Here is a 20,985-nt window from a genome sequence, read left to right as displayed (position 1 = left end):
TTGGTATCATTTAAAAATGTTGTCAAAAATCTAATTTGCTGGACTATGTTTATTTCTATTATGCTTAACTCATTAGATAATAGGTGTCTTATTATTTTTTGTCTGACAATTTTAAAACTTTTACTCAGTTTCTAAAATTTAGACTCAAATTCAAATTATTACCATGAATACTTAACATGCCCAACTGTTGAGATAATTTGTTTTGATGATTCTGTTGATCATAAATCAACTTATTGTAGGCTACTTTTTTTTTTTTTTGCAGAAAATGTAAAATATATAACTTTCTAAACTAAATGTCATTTATTTGAGCTTTGAACATCATAATGTCCAGTGCTTGTACTTTACGTAAACCGATGAATGGTTTATGTGTTATTTATTATTCACAAGTTTATTTTTCTACATGTTTCATCTTCATGTTGCCACAGAAAAACATGCATCGCCCTCGCGATAAGAATTTTGCACACGATGCGTGACGTTTCATAGACAACCACCGCTTGAAGACGGAGAGGAGAGAAAGAGAGAGAGAGAGAGAGAGAGAGGTGGCCCCGGAGCCAGGACGCTCTGCTGAGGTGTGAAGAGGTTTGTGTCCTGAAAAAAACCCTGATAATTATTAAGCATTTCACTCAGCGGCGGTGGCTGTGCCCATGTGAAAACAACTGTGGCAACGCCAGTCGGTTAATTTCACAGTCTGTGTGACAGATTAACCTTGTGCGCTGCCGTACCTACACAACGAAAAGTAGCTTGATGAGTGTCCAAAGTAGTGGAAGTTTGGAGGGGACGCCATCTTTGGTCCCAGCTCTCCACGTCCCCAACACGGACTGTGTTTTCAGCAACATACCACGGCAGTGGTGAAGGCCCGGGAAGGTATCGTTACACGTTTTAAGACGTTTATGTCTCTTCTAATCGCTCGTTCGGGTCATTTTGCGAAGCACGAAAGAAAATCGTGTTAAAAATGACCGAGCAAAATCTTGGTGGCGAAACCTGCTCCTCGCTAGCTAAACGTTACAGTAACGCGTCAGCTCCAAAGTCCATTGAGCCTGTTTGGCTAGCTCGTAGCACCGAAGACTCAGGACCGTCTCTCTGTGCTCAGGCCAGTGCAGTAACCTGAGGGCAAATGCGTGCATAATGGCGATAAACCTTAACCAGAGCAGAAAGGCTACCGCTGTGGTCGGTGCATCTTTCGGTAGGCATGCTGCCGTAAGAGGAGCAAACACGAGTCAAGTTACCGAAAAATGTTGAAATGGATCAGTGAATGCAAGCAGAGAAATGTCTGATGATGGTTAACGATATATCACGGGATTAGTAGCGAGCAGTGTGTTAGGTGTGCATCGCACTAAGAGCTGTAATTTCTGTATTGATTGTGTTGTTTCCCCCACCACTCTGATGTTCATAGTATCCGTGCATGTGTGACTGATCCCCCTCAATATATCGGCTTCAAACATGACAGTGTGCATCTAACATGAAGTGTAGGTATTGTCTTTAACATGGCCTTTTGCTATAGATGCTACAGCATTGGGTGGTAGAAAGCCTTGTCTGACCTTTTTAGTATCACTTATTTAAAGATCTAAGTGTTGATGTAAACGCTAGATGCCCCAACAAAAAATGAAGGGACCATGCAGCATGCTAGCACATACACACACTGTCTCTCTCACTCTTTCTCTCTCTCTCTCTAACACACACAATTAAATAACTGATCTGTATTTGGTAAATGTAGGTGACCTTATGTATTTGTCAGATATAATAGCTAAAAAGCTTTCTTGCACCCACAGCGGTTTTAACAGGATGTTGTAATGATGGTGAACTTTTTTACTTTGTTTGGTGTATTCATTGTAGCCCATACATTTCTATTGTGTTATCAGTGTAACATGCAATGATCGAGATAAACCAGTCATGGCTGCCCTCATCAGTATGACACTTGAATATTTTTAAAATAGGGAGGCTAATACATTGTGTTTTTGAAGCTCTAATTGGCCTTGAATGGAAGTAATCCAACCCATCCTATGCCAGAGATTTTTAAGACTTCCCAGAGACTTGTCTGCCATTAACAGGTGGTCACTCTGCTGCATGGAGTTAAAATGACATCCACAGCAAGAGTTGTAAGGGTTCACCCACTTGTTCCTGCAGGGGCTTGAATATAGATAATAGTTATGCACCAAAGCCATGTTTTAAAACAAAGGGAAATCCTTGAGTGGGGCCAGACCGCAGCTGATAAGCCTTTATGACGTGAAAATGGTATCAACATTCAGGGTGAGCGCTGAGATATGTTTGTGCACAAGCAAACTTTAAATTGCACCTAAAAACGGCAGCAGGAAAGCCACAGCTTTTCGTAACAATTTATGGTTTTCTATTGGTACAATGTTTTAAAATTTGACAGTGGTTGTTTAACTGCTACAACTACAGCTTCTGGTTAATGTTGCAGTGCTTATGTTGAAGTTTTGATGAAACAACACTTAAAACACTAGTTGTTTACTCACCACTTCAGTCATACTCAACAGGATTACAAGGCAAAATATTTTGTATATGTACTGCAAAATAGTCTTAGTAGTTATTAAGACGACATTAGCTTTGCTCTTTGCTCTCCAAGTTGGGCACACTACACATGCAGCATCTATACTGTAGCTGAAAAGATAGATACCGGTAACTGCGGTAGATAACTTATTCAGCAAAATAGATAAGATTAGAAGTCATAGACTCATCATGGGAAATGTGACAAGAATATTTTGTTTTCTCTGAGTAAGGGGAAATGGACTGGCTGCCTCATTATTGATATGGGTCCTGTCAACATTTGTTTAACCTAAACAACAGTCTCTAAGCACAGGAGGGCAGTAACTGAGATGAGATTTCAGGTGTTACCATAGAAAGAGCAAAAGCAAAGATTAGTTTACACTGTCAAGCTCCTGAAACAGGGCAGTTTTAACAGTTGTTTTTTTTGGTTTTGTTTCCTGCTGTGGTTGAAATGTATATTAGTGTCGCTAATGACTGAAGACGCAAACGGTAAAGCGTTTAGTTTGGCAGTGGAACGATACATCTTAATCCAGGGGAACTGTCGTCCGATAAACCACATCATTGTTATTCGTCTAGTCATGACTTGCATGTAGATCACAGATTTTCATGCATTGTTTGTATGTGTATGCTCAAGTCTTTGAGCAAGTACTGAATGTGGCGCACATTTCCCTTCCTTGTCTGTTGCTAGACTTCCCACTTCATTGTTTTTTAGTGCTTGGCTTCATATCATGTGCCAACTGTAATTGGTAATGATTATAATATCATGAAATGTGGTTTTAGAAAACCACATTCATCAGGGGCCTGTTTACAGGGCAACACCAATTCTAATCATGCTAAAACAAAGATGTGACAAACAAGTTGGTCTGTCACACATTTTACTTTTTTTGTAACCTTTGTTCTCATTAATCATAGTTACTGTTCATCAGTATCTTAATAGTTTCATTGCTGGAGCAAGATACAAGTTGATACTTTTTTTGTGGATGGCATTGATGAGCTGGAGATTTCATACTTTTTGTTTTGGACATGTTTGGTATTATTACAGGAGTCCTGCCTGTCGGACCACATTACTGAAGTTTCATGTTGCACACTTAAAAGTGTCCCTTACTGGCTACTAGGACCTTTGACTTCAAATCAATATCACAATTGCTTTGGTTCTTGTGGGTCTTTCTCTCTTTCGAACCATCCTTACTTGGTGTTGCGGTTGCTTAATTTAAACAGTTGGTGGTGTTAACCTCTGGTAGCTGAAATTATTTTTCTGCTGTGTCTGCATTTGACTTTTCTTCAGTGTCATCTTACTGAGGCCAAAATGTGCTCAAACAGCAGACACTGCATTCTCTCAAGGCATTAAATACTTGGGTCGAGGCTCGTTGTTTGTGCTCATGTCATCTCTTCTGTCTGCATCACTTGAGTGAACGTGGACCAACGTCAATTGGACGGTGCTTAATCATGTGATTGATTATAGGCTATATGTATGTATGGGGATGTGTTCACTAACGAGAGCAAGGTGAGGTCTGAGAGGTTGTAAATGCTGGTTTTCATAACAGCCCAGCTCTAATCCTAACCGCTGCATTGTAGGATGTAACTGTACAGAAGCTTTTGTATCAATTGATATAATGAGCTTTTTTGCGTCAGTCAGATATGACGAATCGCATTTTGATTTGGTTATTCTTTCTGCTTGTTTTGTATTATTCACAGTCAATTGAACAGTACAACTGCGGTCCCAAATTAAATCCAAAATCACTGTATCTCCGAGATGGTTGAAGATTGCTTTGAGATGTGAAACTTGCTGTGTGTATGAGAGGTTGTATTCATTTATTTGCATATGTTGAAAAAGGAAGTTGAAGTCATTTAGTTTTGACTTAATACAAGTCTCCATATGTGATTCAGTTTCACACAAATACACAACTTGGGCAACTTTGTTTTATTGTTTTTTCTGTTCCCTCATATCTTAACAAGATCTTTATCTCTGCCACTATCTTGTTTCTGTGTCTGTTCCCTGCAGCACTACTGAAATGCACTAATGTTCCCCCCGCCTCAAAATTAGTTGAAGTCACATTTATCTTCGAAGGGCACTGGGTGATTTGATAGCGTACCGTCTTCCACATGTTACATTTTGCCTTCCCGGCTTCTCATTCACCTACACATATGTTGCTGTTAGTTTTTCTAGATGACTAATGCAAATGCTGCATGATGAATGTGCATTATTTTATTAAATGTCTCTTAATTCAGTGTCATCCACAAAACAAGCAGCAAAATCTCTTTGTACTTCAGTCTTAAAAATATTAGATATTTAATAATGTAACTGTATGTGTGGATTTGCGGGGTAAAAGTGTTTCTCGGGTTTTTCTCCTTCGCTGAGATGTATTTAAAATCCCTACCCACTCTATGCTCCATAGTGCCGTATAAATTCAAAATGGTTGTCTCATTAAAGCACAGGTTTAGTGGGCAGACCCCTCTGAGTCTGCAGCAACACTGGAGCCTAGGGAGCTCACATAACAGTCCCACAGGAGCACCGTATTCATCATTGCCTAGCAGTCGAAACATTGGTCTTGGACTCTCTTGGTAATGGAGCTGTGGCACAGAAATGCCTCTTAATACTGTTAGGAAGGACTGTTTGTTCTCTGCATTTTGAGCTATAAGATTATTTTTATCTTTGTTGTTGTTGGTGATGATGGTAGTATTGAGTTGCGGGTAGCACGTCTGGTAATGCCGACATTTAGTAAACAAAATAAATCTTGCTTATCTGCCCAGTTCTATACAAATGTAGAGTGAAGTCTGTCTTGGGAATGCCACTAGGGAATGGGCATAAATTTGCTATTGGCCTATATTTCTGGTCTAGACTAAAATATTATCACCTGTCAGGGTTTCAGACCAGAAGTCAGTCACAGTCGGTTATCACGGCTCTCAAGCTCATTGCTGTTGTGCTCTTGAGTGGGCACTCAAAAAGCTTCAGTGTAGCTGCTCTTTGAATAACTCACATATAACTGTGACTTGTTTCTAATCCTCCCAGGCACTATGGAGGAGCTGCACAGCCTGGACCCCAGGAGACAGGAGTTACTGGAGGCGCGCTTTATGGGCGGGGTCAGTGGCAGCACAGGGGGCAGCACCGGCAGCACAAGCGGGGGAACCAAAGTGAGTGAATATTTAGCAGTGTTGGTTATCACAATGTTGGCACAGCAAAATTGATGAAAATACTAATTTTTGAATTCTGACACTTGATCCTATCCCCCCTTTTTCCCCCAGGGTTTGACCAATAATGAATGTTCAAATCACAGTTTTGGAAGCCTGGGATCTTCAAGTGACAAGGAGTCAGAGGTACAGATCCACATGTTTTGTGTTATTTAGAAGCCTTTTTGCAGCTATCAGCATAATTACCCCTGGCTTCCTTGAGTAAGATGGTACGTGTGTGTGTGTGTGTGTGTGTACAGTATAGTTTGCTTTTAGAGCAGCTCTGCCACATTCTTGCCTACCTCTACAGAGCACAGACCAATTAGTGAGTTTTCCTCAGCTGAAACACAGATCGTCTCACTACACAGCTGGGTTGTTGTGTCTGATAGAAACTCAGTCATAGAATGAGAGTATACATGTTAATCTGTGCCTTTTTTAAAGATACCATGATTAGAAATAACCCACTGGTTGTGACAATAACATTGTTCATATAAACACAGAACCATGAACTATTTGGGGTTCTTAATATACATGTAATGAGCTAAACAGTCATTGTGCTGATCTAGTGTGATGGCTCATGCAAATTAGTTCCTGTTATGACAGCTATAGTTTAAAAAATGGCTATCCTGTTATACAGTCCTCATTTTTTGTGGTAAGGGCATAAGTGTTGGTTTGCAATTATGAAACCCCATCATCTGCTGTATAAGTCGCCGATAGATTTCCTAAATCAACTACTTGGTTATTTGGCTCCATGAGTCATGACTAAGGGATCCTCCATCTGTGGTGTTAACTGGAACAGACCTCCTCAATCTCAGGACCGCATTCATTTTTCCTGCATCTCATTCATTTCAGTGAGATTGCTGCATTGGCAAAGCATTGAATGGCAGCCACCATGCTGCATCCTGGCATTTACTAAGCCTCCAGACAGGATTCCCATGTTCGTGCTTAATTTTCACTGTAGCAGGCAGCACACCCACACCACTGCAGCCCCCTGCCATGTTCTCTAGCACTGCCATTGTCTCTGTAAATGTCCTTTTTTTTTTAAGGCTGCAGCACCGCACGTTTGCAGCATTTCTAGCATAATTGGGATTTTGATTTACAAATTCCTATTCATACATTGAATTTGATTTTTAAAATACAGAAAAAAAGAATTGACTGTTCAGGCTGTAATTGCTCAGGACATTATCTGCATCCCTGTTTTATGCTTCCCATTGTTATTACACATTCATATTTAAGTACTGATGTAATAAAGGGACTTTCACTGTCTGACTGTGTCAACAGAATCTACTGGTTACTCGAGTGTGATTTGTCATAATTTACCTAAAACTCTCCTTTTTCATTCATAGAGTTCAGATGTGAAAAGGGGCAGTTCTCCTGCTTATTCGGTAGGTATTTGATCATCTCTGAAAATGTTGTTGCCAATATAAACCAACCCTAACCCTTTTCTGAGTTAACTGATGATGTCAAATACACACGGAGGAGAAAAAGAAAACTAAAAATATTGTCAGGTGAAATATTCCAAGTCTTTTAAGAAATAAAATACAGTCAAATTAATCACAATGGACCAAAACCAACTGTACATCTACTGTTAGTGGCTCTGACATGATAGAAATTGCACAGGATTACAACCAAAATTTGATTATTGCTACAAGAACAAACCTGATATGAAACAGCAATGAGAGCAACCACAGAAGTCAAAATGAACGTGGTAATTGTTACAGCTCAACTCATCAGGGGCAGTTTTGCTCATATAGAGATCATGATTATTTATCAGGATTATCCAATGGGAATGAGTCACTTCCCACTTTGTAAATGACACAGAAGCAGCCCCCAGCCGCGATGAAGGCGCAAAGCAGCTTTGTTGGGTCGTTATAATTTTGTAAAACTTGTGAAAATTTATTTTTCAGACCCCTGAGAAGAAACAGTCAGAAACAACCAGAGGCAGAAAAAGGAAACCTGAGATCCAATCAGAGAGCAGCCAAGGCGAGTGTCTTTTGAGCTGAACACATGTAGTAAGTTGGCAATTACTATTTTTCTTTTTAAACATTTTAATAAATCCAAACTTTCTTCTTTTTGCTTTGCAGGAAAATCAATTGTGCGAGGACCCAAAATAAGTGATTATTTTGATGTAAGTTGTCAGCTCGGTGTCAGATATTTCACACTGAAATGAAGTGTGGTGAGAATAATGTGTGCTTTATCAGCCTTTGTTCAACATCTGTGGCATAATCTATTTCCTGTCTCTAAAATAACAACCGTGCGATTATAAAAGGAGCCTCTGGCAGGTCTGCTGTTACCAAATGCAATGATGTCACTTGTCCTCTCTTTACCTTTTAGTTCCAGGGAGGAAATGGGTCCAGTCCTGTGAGAGGTCTCCCACCAATGATTCGCTCTCCCCAGAACTCACATTCCTACTCCACTCAGGGCACTGCTGTTAGTACAACACTTTTACTCAAAAAATCTCTTTTGCTGCTCTATTTGGCATTGCCCTGTCATAAAAGAAATTCTGTGTCCTCTGTTGCAGGTTAGACAAAATAGCTCATCTCCGACTAGTCTGTCTTTTGGGGACCATGTCACACATCCAAAGCAACTAGCAGTCAAATTTGTTCAGGTATGTTAAATGACTGTCGATAGGCAAGTCACCAAAGCATTTTTGTAGTCACTCCTAAATGTGTTTTAAATTGCTGAGCAAGTTTTTAAACAATTTATTTTGTTGTTTTTCACTCTAGACTGACCTTACAGTGTTGAAATTGGCTGCCCTTGAAAGCACTAAGAATTTAGACCTTGAGAAGAAGGAGGGAAGAATAGATGATTTACTAAGGGTAAGTTTTTCTCACTATACTACCTTGCAGAAAGGCCAGCCTTGTTTGTGATGTTAATTTAATGTTTAATCATAAAAAATACTTTTTTTCTCTGTCAAAAACAATTTTTTTTAAAAGATTCGTAAATATTTAGTGGATGGGGAGTATGATATAATTTCCCTGACTGTTTTCTTCCTCATAGGCAAACTGTGATCTCAGGAGACAGATAGATGAACAACAGAAATTACTTGAAAAGTACAAAGAACGCTTGAATAAATGCATCACCATGAGCAAGAAGTTGCTTATAGAAAAGGTAAATTGTATTGTTTTTCCTAACCACTCAATATTTACTAGTCTCCTAAACCTGCTTGCAAACTGAATATTTCTGATGGTTCTGCAGAGCACCCAAGAGAAGCAGGCCTGTCGGGAGAAGAGCATGCAGGACAGACTACGTTTAGGCCATTTCACTACAGTGAGACATGGAGCCTCGTTCACAGAACAATGGACAGACGGCTATGCCTTCCAAAACCTTGTGAAGTAAGAATCTTTCATTGGTATTTTTCATTTTATAGTTGTTAGTGGTGGTGGTAGTGGCTTTATTACTATTATTGTAACTAGTTTTGCCTTGTACAGTCAATCTGATCTCAGCCAACGATCCCCATGTTGTCAGTTAAATTATCATCAGATTTCTTTTGCTGTTTTCATTGAAAAACAAAAAGCACTTTTGATCATAGCACATTTCTTTGACTGTGAGAATATTTTTTTTCTCTTCTTCCTGGATGAACAAGATAGATGACAGGAAAGTTGGTTCAGCAGTGGCCATGGGTTCAAATCTCATCCCTCTCTCTTCCTCTGCCTGTCCTCCCTCACCCCAATGTCCCACAATGTTAACGGTTGTACATGAGCAGGACTGTGGAGTAATTTGGTTGAAGACCTATGAACACAGCAAAGCCTCACATTGAGGATATTTTCAGCATCGGCCCAAACTGGTGGATCTGATTCAACTTAAAACACAGTCCTAAGAGCAACGATGTAGCTTTTATCATTTCAAACCTTTGCTTCAGTCTGAAATTCAGGCTTTTGATGCAGTGGTGCAGATGACGATTTTTTGTCATGACTGTGGATGGAAGACGAGTATAGAAATGAAAATTGTGTTTCCATCAACAGGCAACAAGAATCGATAAACCAACAGAGAGAGGACATCGAGAGGCAAAGGAAACTTCTAGCCAAGAGGAAACCTCCATCCTCCAGCAACTCCCAAGCACCAACCACAAACTCAGAGCCAAAGCAACGCAAAACCAAGGCAGTGAATGGAGCAGAAAGTGATCCCTTTCTAAAACCCAGCCTACCTCAGCTGTAAGTCCCACCCTCATGTTAATCATAGATATTATAGTAGCCGTGTCCCAGGTAGTGACACTGTATGACACTGTTTAACATGACTGTTCCCATATTTCTCTCACCGTGCGAAGGCTGACACTAGCAGAGTACCATGAACAGGAAGAGATCTTCAAACTGCGACTTGGACATCTCAAGAAGGTTTGTATTGTTGAACCTGGCAAACATTTTAAAAATAGACAATTGGACAGACGAGTGTATGACTATTTCTTGAGTTGCTCAGTTTTGTTAGGACCCATCATACAGGCTGCATAGAGGGCGTATTCGCACACGAGAATTTAAAATCAAATCTGAGTCAGTAAATAATTAACTGTAGCAAATCTTTGTCTTCAGTATAAAAATAATTGAACACATTCAAGCCGATTTTCCTGCTTCCTGAGCTGAACCACTGTTACTATTGTGTGAATCACCCCAAGGATTGAGTGAGCCTGTAGTTTGTCGATGTACTCATTGTTTTCCCGATGAATAAGCATCACCGACAGCTCCTGACAGACTCCGTACCCAGTCAGCCGTTAATATTTAATACAGAACTAGTCAGCTGTGTGCAAGTGGGTTTTGATGAGCTCCTCTCCTTGTAGTCAGTACTCTGAAGTTCCTTCTGTGCATTTGTGTGTTTGTGTGCTTGAATCATTTATAGGAAGAAGCCGAGATCCAGGCGGAGCTGGAGCGTCTGGAGAGAGTGCGCAACCTTCACATTCGGGAGCTGAAAAGAATAAATAACGAAGACAGCTCACAGTGAGTCTGAATCGATATCTCTGACAGCTACTGCATCGACACTGGAACATGATGTACACACAAGGCCAGCACTGACATCGATGATATTAAGTAACACTGTGGCCCTTGACTTGTCTCCTAACACATGGGTTGTAACACAGCAAAGGTGAAGGTGAAGCTTTTCTTTTATTGATATTTGGGACTACATTTGTAATTTTCTTTTCTTTTCTTTTCTCCATTAAAAGATTTAAAGATCACCCAACGTTAAATGAACGCTATCTGCTCCTGCACCTTCTAGGGAGAGGTGGCTTTAGTGAAGTTTACAAGGTAAGTCGTGACATAAACATAAATGTTGATGCCATAGGTGTTAAAATAAAGAGATCTTTGCAGTTGTTTCTTTCCAGGTTTAAGCCAATGTTTTGTTTGTGTGTCGTTCAGGCTTTTGACTTGATTGAGCAACGATATGCTGCTGTGAAAATCCACCAACTTAATAAGAACTGGAGAGAAGAGAAAAAGGAGAATTATCACAAGTACGTAGCCCCATGTGAAAATCTGTAACCTCACCCTCATTATGCTGTGATTAGTGCTGCCTGTGCAAAATAGAGAACACGCATCTACCTGCTTTGGTTTGTAATGGAAGCATTAAGACTTAATCCTCTCTCTGCAGGCACGCATGTCGAGAGTACCGAATACACAAGGAGCTGGACCATCCCCGAATCGTGAAACTCTACGACTACTTCTCACTGGACACAGACACGTTAGTCTCTCGATGCATTCGGTTTCATGCATTTACAGCACTCCTCGGTTGATTCCTTGGATAGATTTGGGCAGTGACTCTCAGTAACTCTGTTTTCCACTCGATAGGTTTTGCACCGTTATGGAGTACTGCGAAGGCAACGACTTGGATTTCTACTTGAAGCAGCATAAGCTAATGTCTGAGAAGGAGGCACGGTCCATCGTCATGCAGATAGTGAATGCACTAAAATACCTGAATGATATCAAACCCCCCATCATTCACTACGACCTTAAGCCAGGTAAACACGCCTCTCCGGGGAAACTTATGACACTTACCACATCACTAACGTACAATCCTCACTAATTGTCTTTTGCTTTCCAGGCAACATCTTGTTGGTGGATGGCACGGCCTGTGGGGAAATCAAAATCACTGACTTTGGTTTGTCCAAGATCATGGACGATGACAACTACGGCGTGGACGGGATGGACCTGACATCACAGGGTGCAGGGACCTATTGGTGAGAAAACTGATCCACATTTACATTCATCTCATATCAGAGCGTGTTCATTGTTAGAGGAAGTATTCACGTCATTCCCTTCATGAAAAGCATCAAACGCACACTATAGAAAGTCGTCTATTGCAAGGAAATGGTACAAATGAGAAGCTCTGTAAATAAAGAGGGAAATGCAGATGGACATTAGCAACAGTCTAACATTGCAGTTTGTAGGTTGAGTCGGGTTGAGATATTTATTTAGCACTGGGCAATTAATGAACTGATCATACAGTGTTTTTATATATAAATCTAGTATGGTGTCAGATCAATGTAATGGACTAAAAGTACAAAGGAGCATAAAAAGAGATGCTAGGGTAACACAAACCACACAATACAGTACTTGGGTAAATGTGATCAAATGAAAACAGGCAGCCAGCACGGACAGTCAGACACTAAACTGTGTGTTTATCTGGACCAGGTATCTGCCTCCTGAATGCTTCGTGGTGGGTAAAGAACCTCCAAAGATCTCCAACAAGGTGGATGTGTGGTCTGTCGGTGTCATCTTTTTCCAGTGTCTGTATGGACGGAAGGTAAGGAGGGACATACTGTACAGAATCTTCCCTTTTTTGTTTGTTGTTGTTGTAATTTAACATACAACTGCTTCTCCTCCTTTTAGCCTTTTGGCCACAATCAGTCACAACAGGACATCCTGCAGGAGAACACCATTCTCAAAGCTACAGATGTCCAGTTTCCTGTCAAGCCTGTTGCTAGTAATGAAGCAAAAGTAAGTGAAGTTGAATATTATATCTCCCTGTTTTCAAAACAAGACTCAAAACCCACCTGTTTAAAATTGCTCACCCACTCCACCACCCCTAACTCAAACATTCCCTTCATTTTGCACAGTTTTATTCATTATTGTACATTTAATATTAGCTCTTTTTATTTATTTATTTATTTTTTACTGATGTTTTGAATGTTGTTTATTGTATGTTTCTTGTGTTTGGATGTTGTTTATTGATGATTTTATCTGATGCACACCTCTGTAAAGTGTCCTTTAGTGGCTTAAAAGGCGCTTTCTAAATAAAATGTATTAATTTATTATTTTTTTAAAAAGAAAGAAAGAAAAGTCTTGTATTATAAAGGGAATCTGTCCTAAAATAACCAAACAGTGCTGACCGACTTGGAAATTTTACTGATGCCCCCCTACAGGCCTTCATTAGGCGGTGCCTGGCGTACAGGAAGGAGGACCGGATCGATGTTCACCAGCTGGGAAGCGACCCCTACCTGCTCCCTCACATGCGGAGGTCAAGCTCCTCTGGAAATCTGCAGATGAGTGCCACTGGCTCAGGACCAGCCTCCTCCAGTATCATCTCATACTGACGGCCTTGAACTTTTGACAGAAAGGCAAACTGACCAAGTTGCTCTACGCCTGCAGCGCTCCTCAGAGGCGCGAAGCTGATGGCACAAGCAGCAGCCTGAAGGAGGAGGAGCAGGACACAGGTGGGGAGATCTCGGCCGATATCCTCTGACCTGTGCCAGGCTTCTTCTTGTTTACCAGGGCTAGATCAATGGAGGGACAGTGAAGGGATGTTTCCAAAAGGACATGGGTAAAAGGATCTTTTGAGGGTCCGACAAAAAGCACTGAAACTGAAGACGAACCTTGAAGAAAATGTGACTGCTCACTCTGTTCAGAAGTTGCAGATGGATTAAGCCTTAAAGGGCCAACGGGAGACTTGGCAGCCCACTGTTTAGATTAAATAATATGGTCCTGCCAGGGTGCAAATGATTCAGCTGCTAGAAGTTAATATACTGTGAGGAGGGGGACAGTCATTGTTCAGTAGAACTACAAAGATTTCACTATTCATTTGGCTCAATGTTTTTGTTTTTCACAAATGTTAGGCTTTAATTTGAGTTTCTTAGCCAAGAGAATGTAATGTGTAGCATACAAGTGGCATCTAGTGACATGTAGGTTGGGGCAGCATACTTACGTTTAATGCACAAGCTAACCAAATGTAGAAAAATGACAATGTATAAAATCCTATGCAGGAATATTAATTAACAGATGAATTGGAAACTGTATATGCTGTACAGGTGAATTTTCAAATTTTGAGCTGCAGCAGTAACATGTACAAAGTTAAAAATTTCCCCAATGTAAAACTAGTTTCCTGGAGTGGTTTCATTTTGCTGCTTTGTTGCTCTTACTTTTTACAAGGGCTGTATGTTCCACTTCGGGTACAAAATTGTACAGTTCTGCTGAGAGTGAATAATAAATGCCAGGAAACCTTTTCTCCCAGTGAATGGTATTGTAGAATATCTTCAGTAACCATACATGTTCATTGCCTGATCATGACACACACTCCTGAAAAATTTTAGGTAACAGTTAATCAGCAATAACCTCCATTTTCTGAGATTATACTGACCCTTTGTGGCTTTGTGTGGTACTGCATCAGCATGCATGGAAATAAAAACAGAGGCTGAGATACGGGGAAAAAAACCTTAGTTTAATCAATGTCTTAATAAACAAATTATTTGTACAAAACCAAAACCGTTAAATATTTAAATCACTACAGCAGAAAGCAAACCTGCTTATCTCAAGGAGCCTCAGTAGTACACTACAGGGGATTAAGCAGTTTGACCCCCAAATAAAATGCAAAGATACTTTTCTTTACATTTGAGAAACACCCTGTTTCCCACATATTGCACACTTGTTCAAAAAGTCCACATAGTTTGTTAAATAACATTTTACTATGACTGAGTTATGAATTATTTTTAAAAACTTGCCCTGCTGTTGTATCTCTGCTGAAATGATTGTATTTTTTCTTCCACTGTCTATCAACAATCTTCTTTTGAGGTTGAATATCTGCCACTGCCTGGATCATTTTCTTTTGACACCTAGTTCTCAGGAAAACTTGAGTTTTGCAGCACGTGGGAAAACCAGCAGCGTAATTCCAGTGTCCTTAAAATACTGGAGCATTCGTACATCAATCCGTACACTGTAGGAGCGACTTGTCAACTGAGCAGTGCAGCTAACAGACTGTCTATATCGTGTAAAGACTTGAGAGCAGGCTGACAACCTTAAATGGTGCTCTCTGCTAAGATGGGTCTGCAGACATAGTGATATTTATTGATTCAGAGGTAGCCATTGATGTTGGGGTTGGGGTTTTGGTCAGTGACCTGTTCATTTGGATGGTGGAAGCGGGAGTTGTGGTATTTTGTGTAACAGCTGAAGCTGATTTAGTGGTGATGGGGGGAAGAATAAGATCAGATGGAGGCAGACTGACACCAGGCACCACACCGGGGAGGTTGAGAGGAGGAAGTGGTAGAGCTGTGGAGCACAACACAAACAGCTGTCACCTACATTTTTTTGTTTTTAATGAACGCTTTTAGTGATTTCTTTTCCATTTAATTTTTTGAAGAAGACCAACAGTGGAGGATTGGTTGCCACGTTTTCAATTCTAACTTGTTTATCTTAAATTAATCAGGCCTCAGCAGTTATATAGATATGATCCTAACAACAAAGTTCCCTTCTTACTATCCCTCCATTGCTGTTGAACAAAGGAATTTTATACTGTTCATTGAACAATAGCTAACTCTAGCTGTATGGATGCTGAACTACATAAAACAATAACTTATTTTTTTTGCATGTGGCCCAGTATGTGCAGTATAAAGAAGCGATTTGACATTCATAACACAGACTTGAAAAATTGTAAAACCTATCCTTTTAAAATCTCATCTAAACCCAAACCCAACAATGAGTCAGTGTCTCATAATACATCCTGAATGAAGTCTGTGGCTCTTTGCCCGAAACTCGAACCTTTTTCCAATGAAAGACACATTTTTAAAAACATGTCCAGGTCCACTGATATGTTTTAATAGTTTCTGGACAACAATGGACTACACATGCAGTTGTTAGTAAAAATCAATTCATCCATGATTTCAGTGTGTTCATAGGATTTGTTTATAGCAAGACAAGTGGAGACTTATACCAGACTTAAAGTTTAAGATTATTTACAACTAGCCCAAGCACCCTCCAAAGAACAAGACAATACCTGCATGTTGTAATCCAACTCCATGTGCAAACACTTGGCCCATGTTTGGCATGGGGATGTTGAGGTTTGGTAAATTAGGCAATGGTGGAAGACCTCCATGTAGGGGCATTAGGCCTGTGCAACATGTATAAGATGATGTTAGGTCTGTCAAATAACAAGTTTGGCTTTGGGTATCAGCCCTGTAGAGCTATAAGTCTCACAAATAATGCTGACTTACCTGGTATTGTTGGAGCAGAGCTGACGGAGAGGGGAGGGCTTTGTGAGGGGGACAAATGGCTGGGAACTGGCACTGTAGTGACTCCTGAAACAAAACTTGAGTTACTTTATCCTGACAGCTGTAAAGGGGGTATTTGATCGGCAAAATTTAGAAATTTCCTCGTGTGTTTCACTTTATCTACCCATATTACAGTTCAGTCAGCCTCATCAATTCAAACAGCCGGAAGTGATGGCGTACCTGTCTGCAGACTGTTTAATGCAGCGGTTGGATCAGAGCTGACCGACAGACCGGTGAGAGACTGCTCTAATCCAGTCGATGCAGAGGAAGACACAGCAACCGGAACGGTTGGAACGACAGCAGAGAGATGGACCTGGTGACCAAAATCACTTCATCTCAGTAAAATGTTCACTAGGTGTGAGCGCCAGATGACGTCAAAGTAATGATTTTCCCTTTGGATGCAAATACTGTAAACGCTGAGCTACCTCTGTGAATCCGTCTTTAGGTGAAGGATTGAGTTCATTAGGACTTTGTGGAGGGAAACTTATCTTCTTGCCCTCTGTGAATGGCAGCGTAGGTATCCTGTGCAGGTAGCCATAGCCAATCCCACATCCTAGACTGAAGAGTGAGAAGAACAGCAATGCAGTGAGGGCAATCAATGCAGATGTAACGAAAAAGACTGTGATTTTTGGCTATCTTCATTCAGAAGGCTAGAGGCGACGGAATATGTTTACTGTTTATATTGTATTTTGTTTCTCACATAGCACACAGCCTCCTTTTGGGATCCACAGTAGTTTCAACCACTGTATTTCCTCAGAAAAGTGAGTGGAGCCTTGATTAACAACTGCAGAAGTTGACAGGGCGAATGCTTAGTTCAGATGGCCTCTTTTTGATATAAACTATTGATCCTACTGGTTAGGTTAGTTAAGTCTTATTGGGGAAAAAAAGCCTCCAATGTGCCAAGTTGGTAACAACAATAGTCCCCATAATAGAAACTGTCTGTACTCATTCATTTCGAAAGAGTAACAACCAATAGGGAAACACGGAGATCTCCTTGTTGCCTGTCATATTACCTGCCCTCTCCGCCCCAGTCACAGTTCGGAGTGATGAGCACCTCGCGGCAGTTGTCCGTGCCCGTGTTGTAGACGTACAGCTTCAGCTCCTTCCCTTCATGGCTTTCAATGAGCGAGAACAGATCCTCGCTCTGTTCACAGAGCAGAAAAGCACAGCAAAGCACTTAAAGCACTTTGCCACTTTTTTTTATATCAACATTACGACCTGCCTGCAAAGCAAAGTACCTCATTCATGACGCTGTCGGCCCCTATGATGTAGTCATCGTAGGCCCTCAAACCAGCCAGAGCTGCAGGTGAGTTTGGTTCTACTTCCTGTAAAAAACATTTACAGACATAAGTCCATCAAATTACACAACATTAATTGGTAACACTTTATAATAAGTACACACTATTAAGCATTAGTTAAGCATTAAATACTGAATTCATCATTTATAACACATGAATATTAATTTGTTTGTAGTTTATAAACACAGTTGAAAATGTTTTACTCATCATTGATAAGCACTAACTGTATTCATAAACTACATACTAATGAGTATTCATGCGTTTTAATTAATAATTCAGTATTTATTAATGCTTAATAGTGTGTACTTACAATAAAGTGTTACCCATTATTTTATTCCTCCATCACTCACCAAGACATGCCAAACATTTTCATTGGTTCCTTCAAAGCTGCAGAAGCGAATGCTGACGCCCAGAAGCCCCTGGCCGCCCCACATGTTGCTGGGCGTGACGGTTGTTTCCCTCACCGCCATCGTCTTGCTGCTGTATAACAGCATCTTAACGGGCCTCTCCACGCTCATCTTCAGCAGCTCTTTTAGGGTGTCGTTGTCTTTGTTCTACGATAGATAACATTAAAATAATCTGTCACTCATTCATGTGGCCAGCAGCTCCAGGAAGTTATTTTTTAAATTTTTATTTACAGTAAACTTACCAGTCTTGTGTCACAAATGGAAATGATAAAATCAAAGAATGGCTCCAGTCCCGCCCGATGACCAGGGGAATTCTCTTGCACCTGTGCAAAAGAGCATCATAGAAACGGGATAAAATGATGAGACGCTTAGTGAAATGTGTGTGAAGAAGAATTCAAACCTTATCTTAAGTAATAATACCAGTGGAACAAAGCTAAGATGCTCCATTACAGGTAAAATGCCCATATAAAAAAGTGTACTCGTACAGCAAAATGAATTTAAAGTAAACATCCCTATGACTGATAACATATTTTAGTAAATTCTTAATTTTCTTAAATATTTCTTAAAAGTGCAGATATAAATGGAAATAGAAACATTACAGGAAGGTACCAAAAAATGTGCTTTGATAGTAGCACTGAAGTAGATGTGTTTCGCAGTTTCATATAAGATGACATGCAGCAGCTTGTGGCCAAAACGTCCAACTCAGTGACAACCCTGAACCCCAAATTCATCTGACTGTAGCTTATATTATACTCCTGTGCTTTTATCTACTATAAAGCCACAGTGGCCATCAGGTTCTTGGTCACCTTCATACTAAAATAACTTAATGTTTGTTTTTTTCACAACAGTGGCAAATGTAGATAACAATCTTGAAATCATTTGTGAGAGAGAAAGGCCAACTCTCCTACTGAGACCGAAGCATGATTTAGACACTTGCAAGATGGACAAAATGGGATCATATATTTGTTGGAATAAGGGATGTGGCTGGTGATTTGCATCAATCATCCTCACTGCTTAAAATCCCATTTACTTTCCTATTGCTGTATGCTATCTATATGCTAATTATGTAGAACTCCATAAAGACCTGCTGACCCTTATCTATCTGTAATAAATGGTATAGTGTTTCAGATGTAGAAGATGGCATGTTGTCTTTTTGGATTAAGAAAATAAAACATAACAGATGTTTTCAGATGTCAAAATCAACAAAATATGTAATTTCCCCACACCTTTTGCCTACAACTGTGCAGAAGAAAAGAGGTTAACACCCTGTTTTTAGTGGTCACACAGCGGCTACACCGGTTTTACCAGACAGCCATGGATCCTGGAAGAGGAGGAGGCGGTGATGATGATCAGCAGCATGGATGTAGAAATCCAGCTTTCGGTTGTTACTGCGCATGCGCGAACACTAATGCGCCACACAAGAAGTCATTCATATGAATTCAGATTAAATACGAAACAGGATCCTTCCTTCCTGTCACGACGTGAAATGCCAACTAGAGTTTAATAAAGTCCAGACGGCTTAGCTAGTAATAACCAGACCCACTGTAAATGATAAAACATTAAATTAAACGAGTGAAGAGACGCAAACAGCAACTACAGCGGCTCCGCTTCACACAGACGAGCGTTATTTCAAATATTTCGGCAGTTATTAGGCGTTGACAGCGGCTAACGTTAGCGAGCTAACCGAGCTGCTGTTGGTGACGTCACCCGGTAACATGACAACCGCCAGTGAGTTCATGTTAACATTATAAACATCACAGCTGCAGAGTTAAAACACTGGGGAGCTGACGAGGTCCTCCCCCTCCTCTCCGTGGCTCCGCACCAACACACAGCAGAGGAGAGGGGACCACCACCACCACCGATACACTGGATATATATGCTGCTGCGTTTCAGCCGGACATGAGAAGTTGTTGTGTCTCACCCTGAGGACGTGGTAGCCCTCCGTCCCTCCGCCGGGTATCTCGACGCTCTGAGAGCCGCCCATGTCCCCCTGACTGCGGGCGTGAGGGCTGGGCTGGGCTGGGCTGGCTGGATGTGTCTGCTGCTGGTTCAGCGGCACACGACTCTCCTCCAGATCATGTCAGCGACAGTTCCGTGTTTCCTGCTGTTCCTCCGGGCTCTCAGCATTTCCGCTGTAGTGCGGTGCTGCTGCTGATGCTGCTGCTGCTGCAGACCTCTGTCTGTCTATCCACTGCAACACCTTGACTCGCTTTAAAACCAACACCTAGGTAAATGTTCATGCAGGTTTAGAGATTGTTCAAGAATTTAAGTCCAGAGTTGTTGTTTTTCTTCTTCTGCTGCAGCTGTTATTAACTGCCTCGAGGAGTTAAAATTTAAACTAAGATGAGTCAAAATGAAGTGTTGGGCCTCACATGGTGCATAGTCTTGAATAAATTTGTGTTGATGAGGTATCACCATAACTCAGGGGTGTCAAACTCATTTTTGTTCAGAGGCCACATCAGCCTATTACAGTGCAATTTGATCTCAAGTGGGCCGGACTAGTAAAATAACAGTAGCCTAGGCCTATAATGACCTATGAGAACTCTAAATTTTGCTTTGTTTGTTGCATCTAGTGCAAAGAAGTATAACTAGGCTACATGTTAAGGTAGTGAACTATCCTTTTACAAAACGTTATGAACATCATGAAATTTAATGAGAAAAGTCTGTGCAATTTCAACAATATTATGCCTCTTCTGTCGTCTAGTTTTCACACTTGGCAAATTCATCCCAGGGGCCAGATTGGACCTTCTGTCGGGCTGGGTTTGGCCCACAGACCACACGTTTGACAACCCTGCCATAACTAGAAGGACATATCATTCTACATACCTGATCCAGATGCACCACATTTTACTTGTTTCTTCCCTGACCCATACCCCAGCACCAAGTTTAGTGATATCAGATCGTTATTTTGGTGACCCTTCTGACAAATAAACAGACACAGGTCAAATGATACAAATTTCTCATTGTTAGCAGACTCACAGAGAACCTAATGTAAATTAACCCACCAGCACGTGGGTTATTTGCTGGCAAGTTGATGTTAAACTAGAGGTGAAGAACACAATGCACTATTTTTGTTTTAGTTTCACTGAACACTAAAACCTGTTACCTGCATCGCCTGTTATAAGAAGCCCAGTCTCCTTAATCTTTC

General features: G+C 40.8%; 2 protein-coding genes across 6 annotated transcripts; one reads left to right on the top strand and one right to left on the bottom strand.

Moving 5' to 3' along the window:
- Positions 1 to 479: 479 nt before the first annotated feature.
- On the top strand, positions 480 to 14,100 carry tlk1a (tousled-like kinase 1a). 5 transcript variants are annotated; one of them, XM_085765557.1, is made up of 23 exons: positions 491 to 509; positions 541 to 579; positions 5,516 to 5,637; positions 5,749 to 5,820; positions 7,020 to 7,058; positions 7,581 to 7,656; positions 7,758 to 7,801; positions 8,008 to 8,103; positions 8,195 to 8,281; positions 8,400 to 8,492; positions 8,674 to 8,784; positions 8,872 to 9,008; positions 9,639 to 9,827; positions 9,941 to 10,007; positions 10,504 to 10,601; positions 10,826 to 10,907; positions 11,019 to 11,110; positions 11,248 to 11,337; positions 11,445 to 11,614; positions 11,698 to 11,833; positions 12,288 to 12,399; positions 12,486 to 12,593; positions 13,019 to 14,100. In XM_085765557.1, the coding sequence occupies exons 3-23, from the start codon at positions 5,521 to 5,523 to the stop codon at positions 13,187 to 13,189; spliced, it is 2,187 nt and encodes a 728-aa protein (XP_085621683.1). In that variant the 5' UTR covers positions 491 to 509; positions 541 to 579; positions 5,516 to 5,520; the 3' UTR covers positions 13,190 to 14,100. The 5 variants fall into 5 exon arrangements, with proteins under 5 accessions (XP_085621686.1, XP_085621684.1, XP_085621685.1 ...); XM_085765560.1 differs by having other exon boundaries at positions 480 to 569; XM_085765558.1 differs by having other exon boundaries at positions 480 to 579.
- A 199-nt stretch (positions 14,101 to 14,299) lies between these two features.
- Positions 14,300 to 19,965, bottom strand: LOC146965001 (Golgi reassembly-stacking protein 2-like). Its single transcript, XM_085765562.1, has 10 exons — positions 19,759 to 19,965; positions 18,080 to 18,160; positions 17,781 to 17,984; positions 17,371 to 17,457; positions 17,146 to 17,276; positions 16,558 to 16,690; positions 16,313 to 16,445; positions 16,076 to 16,159; positions 15,859 to 15,972; positions 14,300 to 15,134 (listed from the first exon to the last, which is right to left on the bottom strand). The coding sequence occupies exons 1-10, from the start codon at positions 19,819 to 19,821 to the stop codon at positions 14,902 to 14,904; spliced, it is 1,263 nt and encodes a 420-aa protein (XP_085621688.1). The 5' UTR covers positions 19,822 to 19,965; the 3' UTR covers positions 14,300 to 14,901.
- Between the last annotated feature and the right edge of the window lie 1,020 nt (positions 19,966 to 20,985).

The sequence above is a fragment of the Trachurus japonicus genome, chromosome 21, assembly GCF_045865225.1.
Source record: "Trachurus japonicus isolate A0001 chromosome 21, Traja_1.0".
NCBI lineage: Eukaryota > Metazoa > Chordata > Actinopteri > Carangiformes > Carangidae > Trachurus > Trachurus japonicus.
The sequence above is the reverse complement of the archived record's forward strand: the minus strand, read 5'-3'. Positions and strand labels throughout refer to the sequence as shown.